Genomic DNA, 10,795 nt, shown 5'->3' on the forward strand with positions numbered 1-10,795 from the left:
AACCACTGGTGCACCACAGACTTTCCACCCCATTTCCCACCTCTATGTTCAACACCAGTCAGGCAGGTTATAAAAATGGTTCAGTAATACCAGGTAAATATTTAAAAATTCAGCTAAATACTGAATTAATGAATGATACAAGCGGAAATTTAAATAGAACGTGGTGCCAGCTTTGCACAGGTTCTCAAGGCTGTGTTAAATGGAAAAGAACCACCCAAAGGAACAATATAAATAAAAAATATTACAAAGATATCTAAGGAAGGAATTTAATTAGGCTGGAAATCCATTTATGTTTAGCCTCTTAGTATTTAATGTCTTCTATTGAAAGACATTCTTGACAAGAAATTAGAGTTAAATGTTGTTGCCACTACATCACAAAGTATAAACAGTGGGGAAAAAATATCCAGAATCTCGTCCAGAAAAATAAAAATCAGGCTAAAAATCTGAATTTCACTTTTTATGGCATACTATTGCTCCTCCCATGTGTGAATTTGGCCCTTCTTGCAAATTTTAAAAATAATTCTCTTTATTGATCAAAAATTACTCTACCTTATATTCTACTATGAAAAGAATCTATGCAATTTATTTAATTTTGTGTATTTTAACTACCATCAAAACAAAACATAAAAACCACAAAGCTATTTATATTAATTAAAAATGTATTAAAGTGTTAATATCATCCTCCCCAGAATATTGTTTGTATTAATTTACAATATCCAAGAACTGTGGTTGCTAAGAGTCAATGGGCAATTAAGAGTTGGTGTCAACTTCTCTCTTGGTCCTTCTCTTTCTAATGATTAATTTCCATTTTAGTGATAAATTATGAAATTATAATAATCTTGACTCAATACTTGGATTTTAAAAGGAACTTTTTGACATTTGTTTTGTAGATTAGGTTGCAAAAGAATTTTGCTAGAGAGAATATAAAGAATATCAGTTCCATAAAACTACAGCGATGATATTGAGCAGTGAGAACTAACAAACCATATTTGTTCCTTATTGACATATCCTAGAATGTAAAGTGAAGAACAAAATTAGTTACACAACCTTGCCCCATTGATTTCAATGAATCTTCATTAAGCATAAGTAATCTGTTCAAGGATGACCAGTAAAAGACAAATTCACCCTTGTCCTTTTATGTACAGACTTATGAAGGCATTTTCCTTCACTGCCAAAGATGATGATGTGCTGGCAGACAAAAGTTGAGACATACAGGAGAAATTAGCAAAATATAAGGCTGAATATGCAGCTATATCTTTATCATCATTTAAAATTTCTGTGGGAGTGACAAAGCCAGCTACGTATTAGATTCCCTTTGATAACTTTAAAAAAAACCTCTCCCATTGGGAGATAATTTTTGGCATAAACAAAGGGATTGGCAAACACCACGGGAGGGACCAGGAGCAGCCTTTGTGGCAACTCCCTCCACAGGAAATATAAATAAGGACAGCTGAGATGAAGGGTTGCAGTTGGAATCTGAGTACCAGGCTGTGCAGCTAAAGTGGGGCTTTTCTAAGATTTGGATTCTAAATCTAAATCACTATGAGCTGTGGCACTAAGAGTGGTGGAAGCATTGGTGGAGGTGGCAGGATCAGTAGTGGAGGCAGCATCAAGATTACATCCTCAGGGTCCTCAAGGGGACTTTCTGGAAAAAGTTATGGAGGATCCCGGAGTGGATATGGAGGAGGTGGCTTCAGCAGTGGTAGCTGTGGGAGAATTAGTAGAGGGAGAATAAGCTATGGAGGTAGCTGCTATGGTGGTGGCAGCTATGGTGGTGGAAGTTATGGTGGCTATGGTGGAAGTGGATATGGTGGTGTTTGCTATGGCGGTGGCAGCTATGGTGGTGGCAGTTATGGCAGTGGCAGCTACCCATTCAGCAGTGGTAGTTTTGGTGGTGGTGATGGAGGACTGCTCTCCAGCAACGAAAAGGCAACCATGCAGAATCTTAATGATCGCCTGGCTAATTATCTGGACCAGGTGAAAAGACTGGAAGATGAAAATTGTCAGCTTGAGATCTGGATCAAAGAATGGTATCAGAAGCATGGTGATATTGGACCAGACAAGGACTATAGTCACTATTACCAGGAAATTGACCAAGCCTACAATGAGGTATGTATACAATCTGTGTTCATAAGATAGATTGCAGCTTTAGTGCCATCCATGTAAAAGATGAAGTGGGAAGGCCCATAAAAATGAAAGAGAATTTGGAAGGAGAAGTGTCAAAAAGAGAGACCACAATCAGTTTTGTAGGAGACGAGATGAGATAGAAATAATCATTTTGTAAATAAGCATAGAGTTTAATCCTATATCAATTGTTTCTTGCACACTAATGTTAAATTAAATTTAATTCTTCATAATCTATAGCTTTTCTAAGTAAATGAGAAATCAAAATCAATAATATTCCTGCTCCTTCCTACATTATAGAAGGAGAAAAAGAGCTAAGTAGGAAAAAGAAAACATCAGTATAAGAATTTGTTATTTTGTAGTGGTGTTGGTCATGGCAGCAACCTTTTAAATTATTTATTAGGACTGTGCAGTGGTTCACTGACCTTTGAAATATGAGTTGAGAACTCCTGGAACCAAAGGTGTTTCCAGATGAGAAAGGTTGCCATAGCAGACATTCTTGATAGAGGAGACCTGCACAGCCATGCATGCTTCAAATTACGTTTGCCCTTAGAACCTGGATCACTTCACCAATATTTTTTTATCCCCCAGATAAACGTAGGCTAAATTGGTGACAAAGAAATTTACTGCATTGTGATATTTTAAACAGATGCTATAGAAACTGAGGCTTTAATGCTTCATTCTCTTGTTAGACTGTGATTAATAATGATATGATGACAAAGCATAGTTATTTATTTAAGAGTTATTAATTGTAAATATTCTTAATTCTTTCAATGCATTATTTTATAATTCAGCCTGTATTTAATACAGATCAGTCATATAATGTAAAAAAAAATAACAGGTTGGGGTCAGCAGGGTTTCTAAGAGGTATATTTTAGCAGGGATTTTAGTTTCTTCTTACAGATTTACTGAGAACATCATATATTATGAGACTGAATTATTTAGAAATATCTGTTTAGAGATGAAACTAAAAGGAAGAAATATATTAAAGATCAACAGAAAGGTATTAGGCAAAAGTGGGACCCTAGCAGGCAAGAAAATTTGTAGTGATAATTAGCTATGAAGTACACATATTTGTATTTACTTTAAAATGGGAAATGTTACCTTTACTTTCACTCTCTATGTTTTAGGATTTCTTGATATCCTTTCTAGAAAGATATAAAGAAAATTAGGAGATAGAATATTGGTAGACATCAGTTTGGGAAGTGGATCCAAATCCTTATTTGCCTTAATGAAAGGGGGTGGGCAGCCCAGTGATTCCACGTACCCAGGTGATTCCATGTAGTGCACAGAACTCTCCATCTAGGCATCCACTCAAGTATGGATGTTCTTTAGTTCAAACCTGGAACACCAAATGGCTATAGGTGTGGTTGGTCAATCAGTGATCCTTTCTTTTCAAGTAAAATGGCTTTCAGTGGGAACTGTCACAAACTCAGCAGCCAGAAAAACTGAATAATGTTGGTGCATAGATGCAGGAGGTCATGTCTTCAAATATAAGCAAAACACAGCAGATACCCATAAAAATCAGGTCTGAAAAATAGAACTAATATCAAACCAAAAAATAGTAGGAGAAGAAAGACAGAAGAAGAAGAAAAAAGTGCTACTTTTTCAGATGTCACATTTCTTAAATTGTAATCTTACAGGCAAATCAAAACCAAGTATTTCAACATTAGTTGTATCAAGCAGTCAAAGCAATCATGGCAATTTACTTATTACTGTATCATAAACATATCTATTATTTATTTATTTATTTCAGCTTATTGCTGAAACAGATGATTATAACAAAATGCTCCTGAATATTGATAACACCAGGATGACTGCTGAAGATTTTAAGTTGAAGTGAGTATGATTCATTTCTCACCTGCTTCCTTCTAATTTTGTTGAATTCAATGATTTTACCTGAGGAAAGGATACACCACTTTCTTGATTACAAACTCCTAGTAGCTAGTAATAGTACAATTCAAAGGTGGGAGATTTCACACAATCACATAGTGTGAAATGTGCCTTTTCAGAATTGAAGTGTTTTCATCTGGGAGGACACTCTGTTTCCTCCCCTTTCTTCCCTGTTTTCCCATGCATTCCCCCCCCCCCTTACATAAACAGCCAGCCTTCACTAATCTCTGGGCATCTTCACTCTTCATGGTACTTTGAGGGATTGTCAACCATTTTCCTAGAGGATTTGTTTTTGGGACACTTTTTGCAAATGTGGTAATCATGACACTTCCTGTAAACTCTGTTGTGGATTAGATATACTACTGAAGCTAGTCTCCGTCAGAATGTGGAAGCTGACATTAATGGATTGCGCCCGCTCTTGGATCAACTCACTCTTGCCAAGTCAGATCTGGAAATGGAAGTTGAATCCCTCAGAGAAGAGCTGGTATATCTGAGGAAGAATCATGAGGAGGTAAGTGTGTCAGTGAACAGAACTCTAACATTCAGAGCTCTTGACCCTTACTTTTCAGACAATACCCCCCCCCCAAGTTTGTTTGGGAACAAAATTCAAAGCATGAATTTCACTGCTGTTCCTTGATGTATCTTGGCCCAGATAATACTTCTGTAGTAAATAGTCAGTGACACAATTCCTAACCACACAGTGCCCAGGAAACAAATGTCTTTGAAGTGGCACCTTGCCATCCATTTTATGAAAATGCAGCAATCTATCTTCTCAACAAATCTCATATTTACACATTTTATAGGCCTAATTCCTCTTTTATTTTTTCATAGGGAAAGATGGATAAACATATGGGATATAAATAATTGTGATATAAATAAATATTATATACAAACACACACACACACACACAGAGAGAGAGAGAGACAGACAGACAGACACAGACAGACTCTGGTCTTTTGGTTGAGTAGGCAAATTCAGAATTTGGGGAGTAGATTGTGGCTTGAACGTTCACAAAATTGTTGCTATAGTGAGTCTGGGTAACCCAGAAGGACCCACACATGAGAAAATAAAAATATTGGCTACAGCTACCCATAATTATCTTTGCTGGGAATAGCCAACCAGTAGTTGGTTTTCTAAGAATACTTTTACATAGTATCCAAAGGCATGTTCAGTCCTTTTGCTTTTCATGTCAAAATTGTAACTTCAAAGAGAGGGAAGGGTTAGATCGAAGAAGTCATGGAACTATAAGAAGTTATATAGATCTGGATTACAAAATAAATGTAAGCCAGGCATTGAGCTTTCATAAAAACATTTCATGAGGAGGAAATGTAAAATATTCTTCTACTCTGTTTTGAGGTTTTTTTTTACATTACAAATCAAGTTATCCTGCCCATAAAATACTTTTTTAAATTTCAGTTTCTTATGATTCATTTCTTCTTCCCCATTGCTACAGACACTGAGAGGACTCCGAAGCCAGAGAGGACATGGTGATGTCAGTGTTGAAGTGAATGCTGCCCCTGGACAAGACTTGAAACAACGTTTAGATCAGCTCCGGTGTGAATATGAAAACATCATTGAACAAAACCGAAAAGAGGTTGAAGCCTGGTATGAAAGCAAGGCAAGTGAAATATATTTGAGCAGTCTGTTCATCTTCCAGCGATCAGAAAATGTAAACACTTTTTCATCACCAGCAACATATATAAATATTTTGTGGGGTTTGATGACAAGAGTCTAAGAGAAGCCCAAGTTGCAGGTTGCAAGAAGTAACCAAATATCCATTTGTACATCCCCAAGACATCCTAGAAGCAATCTGAATAAAGTTTGGTAAATGGGAGCTGAAAAGCAGGAAATACAGGAGTCAGAGTTCCACAAAAAAGGTCTGAAATTGCGGGTGGTGAGGAAGGATTGATTAGCATAATTCTTAACATAAGAACAGCTTCTAAGGAGCAGATCAGCAGTTCATTGACAGTAATAGTGCAATTCTGGGAAAGCCATCAATAAGGAGAAAACAACAACAATAACCTCTTTTCCATCCCTTCCCCCCCTACTAAACATGCATTGTTTATAGCAACCAATGCCGTTGTGCCATTTTGAAAGGTTGTGCAGTTAGAGAAGGGCTTTAGAGAAAGATAAATGGACTAGCCTGTTAGGATGAATCAGGTATTTTCAGTAGAAGAATCAGTATCCCAACGTGATCTACTCCACTGCCACTCCTCCCAATTTTCCCAAGCCACCTACATCATTAATAATAACAACAATAACAACAACAACAACAACAACAACAACAACAACAATAATAATAATAATAATGATAATAATAATAATAATAATAATAATAATAATAATAATAATAATAATAATAATAATAATAATGATGATGATGATGATGATGATGATGATGATGATGATGATGATGTTAGAAGGGACCTTGGAAGTCATCTAGTCCAACCCCCCCAGCAGGAAACGCTATACAATTTCAGACAAGTGGCTATCCAGTCTCTTCTTAAAAACTTCCAGTGTTGGAGTATTCACAGCTTCTGGAGGCAGCTGTGCCTCCATGTATATGCAGTTCCATTACTTTCTTTCTTTTTCTTCTTTTTGTTCCTTTGTATATTTTAGATGGAAGAGGTTCGCCAACAAGTGAGTACAAGTGATCAGGAGATAACTTCAAGCAACCATCAACTTTCAGAGCTGAGACGAGAGTACCAAACCCTTGAGATTGAGCTCCAGTCTCAAATTAGCATGGTATGTGACAGCATGTGGAAATGATTATAGTCAGCATGTTATACAAGTGATTGTCTAATAGCCAAATATTTCTATTCTCCTCTTCCTTCTGCTGAAAGAACCTCAGCATTTTCTTGAAGATCATGTCCTATGTGTTGCCTCCCTATTTTCAGGTTCAGTCTCTGCAAACCAATCTGGAGGATACAGAACGTCGGTACAACATGCAGCTGCAACAAATTCAGTCTATGATTGAGCCCGTAGAAGGAGAATTGGGTAGCATCCGATGTGAAATTGAAAGTCAGAATCAAGAATATCAGCTGCTCCTTGGCATCAAAACTCGTCTGGAACAGGAAATCTGTCAATACCGCCGATTGCTTGAGGAAGGACAGCAAGAAATGTATGTTGACTAGGAGATGTAGAAAATGTGAATTGATTTCTTTCCAAATAGGAGTTAAGAGCCTGGGCTCTTGAACAAAGCATGTTGATAATCATTTATCATTAAATCACAAGCATCTCCTGAAAGATTCTAGCCCTATGCTCTATGTCTCTAGAGCATAGTAATACTGCACATTATCAATTCACATGAAAGCCAGGAAGGGTAGATTTGATTTATTCTCAAACTCCAGTCTTATTGGTTTCCCTGTAAACTGAAATTCAGCAGTTTTTAATCTTTGAAGATGGGAACTCTACCTGTATAATGCCTAAAGAAGGCCCAAGTATTAAGAAGAGAAAGGGAGACGAATAGGTATGATGAACAATGCTATAATATTGCCTTGAATTGACTTAGACCACTAGTCCATGTAGACAAATATTGACAAAACTAGCTAGGAGCTGCTCTCTTAGAATTCAGGTAGAATTCTTTCCCAGATCAAATCATAGTATATTTTTGAGCACAAAGGAAGCTTGGAAGTTGATGCTAAGTCATAATAGTTACTTTATTTGAGGGGTGGGGATTCTTCCCCTGGGTAAGAGTTTCTGTTAGTGGTAGATGGATGGATGGATTATATTTCTCTTCTTCCAGTGGCTCAGGAGGATATGGAGGAGGATATGGAGGTGGTAGAAGAGGTGGTGGAAGCATCAGCGGAGGAGGCGTTTGTGTAGGAGGAGGTGTCAGTGGAGGAAGCATCAGCGGAGGTAGCCTCAGTGGAGGAGGCATCTGTGGAGGAGGAGGCATCGGTGGAGGACATATTGGAGGAGGAAGTTCTTCACGTCCTCAGTCCTATCCTACATCTTCACATTCCCAAGCATGCAAAACAGGTGAGAATTATCATCACCAACATGTTTTTTCCTGTTCTTTTTCTGCTTGCGAAAAAGAATAATATTAATCAGTAAAGATGACTTCAAATGTGGCATATTTCTTTTGATAATGATGGAAATCCTTTTAATGGGAAAAATACACAGAATCTGGTTAACTATGAAAAAATCAGAAATAGGAATGCTGGAAAACTACCATGCCACATCTGACCATTATCTGTGCAGCTGTTTGGCACCCTAAGTAATTATGTTTCATTTGGGTTTGCCTCTGCGTCTACTATCCTAAACAGAGAGTTCAGTTCCATCCATTTGTTCAGCTAAGGTTGTCCACAAAGTTTGGAACTAGTGGTGGAGGCTATATTTTGCAGAGTTCAGAGTTTCTCAGGTTAGTGGTAAGAACCAGAGCTAAGTTTGAGGCAGGAGTCTATAACAGGCAGAGGACATCATTGTTGGCCTGGCAGAAGAGCAAAAGATAGGGAATATAAAATTTGTACAAATGGCAACCAAACTGGGGGCTTCATATAGGTTGCTGATGGGGGGGGGAATGAGGCAGGATTTAGCATATCTTTTTATCCTTCTATGTCAAAATCTAAATCCTAAGCACACCTGATTCCAGGCACCAGCTTAGATTCTCAGGACACCATGTAAGAAATCCTTCCATTTTCTTTGTCTCATCTAAACTGGATTATTTAAATGGGGGCTAGCCCAACATAACAGTTACATGTTACCATCCCAGTTTTCTTCTGTAACTTTTAAAATTTTGTAAGGTACTTTATTTCACCTGCAAACATTTTTACAAAGGGTTATCAAGTTTTTTCAACATTTACTTTTAAAGTTTTTTTTAACACTCTCCTCCAAAAACACACTTTTTGATCCTGGAGCTTTGCTCCTTTTTGGAGAATTACCTTTGATGGATTACTCAAAAGCACAGAAGTCCCATATCAACAATTCCCATAGTGAGGTGCACCTAAACAAGAGATGGAGCTTTGATCACATGGTTATAGTTGTCATCTCCTCAGGTGCAAAAGGCCATGTCCATATGTGAATGCCCAATTATACTGGTTTATTGTTAAACAGTCTATGTACAGGAACTTCTCAACTAATGGTTAACACCTTCTTGGAGTTAGATAGGGTCAATGGAATTCAAGGTAGGTTGGATTTGGTCCACTTGTGGCTACATAAAGATTCTAGGCTGATCCCTCTTTTAACTCTACCCCAGGTTCTGTCATTCCTTCTCCTACACATCTTAATTTTCTGTCAACCTGTACGGATGCCCAGGACAGTCTGGGCAAAGATAGATTACCTTTGAGATGAAGCAAAGAACCTGGAATAGTATCATCAGAAAGACGATAATAAATTGAAACAAAATATTGTTTTGTTGATTTAGATTAGTTCTAAAAAAAATTCAGAACACCATAATACAGCTTGTCTCCAGAAAGTTACAAGAGGCATTAATTTAAAAAAATTATAGCATTTGCTAATGTTCAGTATCTGAAATGTTTTTCTTTTTCATAAGTTTTTTTAAATATCTAAAATAATATGCAAACTATAATACTAAAGGGTTTGTTGCTTGTTTATTTCATTCTGTCAAGATAAAGAGAGTCTCTGCAAGGAACATATTTTGTCCTGGTCTTTAGAAAATACATTTGACCACCAAAAACACACGAGTTTTGCCTCTTGGTTCTTATTGCACATATTTGCCACTTACTCCATAGATTCATTTTCCCCTTTGTCTTTTTCTATAGGACTCGGAAGAAAATCTTGCGATTGATACTTCCAAATTCCTCCAAGAATTTCTACGATCAAATAAGATCACATCTGCACAAATTCTCTGCATAAATCCTCACAATAGATAGGTCTCTGCTCTTCCATTTCTATGTCAATGACCATCACAAAAGATTTCCCTGTTCTCCTTAATCCTTGTTTCATCCACTCTTTAAAGCACTTTCTTGGAGGACATGCTTTATCTTTCTTCAGTTCATTTCTGTCTGTCCTTTGGCTTTTGATACTGATGAAAATTGTCCAATAAAGCTCTGCTGCTGCTTGTTGCAATCAAAAAAATCTGTGTCTCTTGTTATTTTTGCCATGCAAGTATTTAATTAGTGTAACTAATCTATAGATGTGGTCCAGATTTTGCAAATGGCTTGCTAGTCCAATCACAGAGGGAATTAATACTCTTTTTAAAACAACCCAACACACCTTTCAATTAACAATACCAAGCTCTGCTAGAGGCAGTTTTTAGAATTAAGCAACCATTACAAAATGCAAGCTTGTATTTGAAAGGATACATTGGCAAATTGTGCATCAACTAAGTATGTGTGGTTGGATGCCAGCTGAGTGTTTATGTGTAATTAAGGATTACATATTTTTTTTACAATTTCCATTTATATTTGAAGGAACCGAAATGTATTTTCTTTATTTTGTTAAGTTTATATACTAGTCATTATCAAGTGACTCTGAGCTTTTATTATTTTTTACAAAGGAAAAAGTGTTGCTGATTTTCTACCTACAGTAAAAATTATTTTACAAAAATCTGGATTTGTGCCTCCATTTAGGGATAAGATAATTCTCAATAAATATATACTTTGGCAACATAAAATGGACCATTAGTCTTGTCCACTGTGTTCCTGAATGCTAGTGTCTAAAATAGCATCTACATTGCTTACTTCTATATCTGTCCCTTACACATCCATTTCTTTGAGAAGAAATAAATCAAGTCTTACAATCTCATCTCTTGATTGTTGCTGTTGATAGTTTTATTGGTAGCGTATTATGTGGAGAGGAAGAGCAACACGATTA

At 36.8% G+C, this 10,795-nt stretch overlaps 1 protein-coding gene across 1 annotated transcript; it reads left to right on the forward strand.

The window, feature by feature from the left end:
- Positions 1-1,542: 1,542 nt before the first annotated feature.
- LOC308677534 (keratin, type I cytoskeletal 19-like) lies at positions 1,543-9,767 on the forward strand (the record flags this gene model as incomplete). The annotated part of the gene is made up of 8 exons (XM_081344015.1): positions 1,543-2,109; positions 3,881-3,963; positions 4,372-4,528; positions 5,472-5,636; positions 6,638-6,763; positions 6,916-7,139; positions 7,764-7,999; positions 9,742-9,767. 8 exons carry the CDS (start codon positions 1,543-1,545, stop codon positions 9,765-9,767), a joined length of 1,584 nt encoding a protein of 527 aa, XP_081200141.1.
- Positions 9,768-10,795: the final 1,028 nt, after the last annotated feature.

Source organism: Vipera berus, assembly GCF_964194415.1.
Source record: "Vipera berus genome assembly, chromosome: Z".
Classification (NCBI taxonomy): Eukaryota; Metazoa; Chordata; class Lepidosauria; order Squamata; family Viperidae; genus Vipera; species Vipera berus.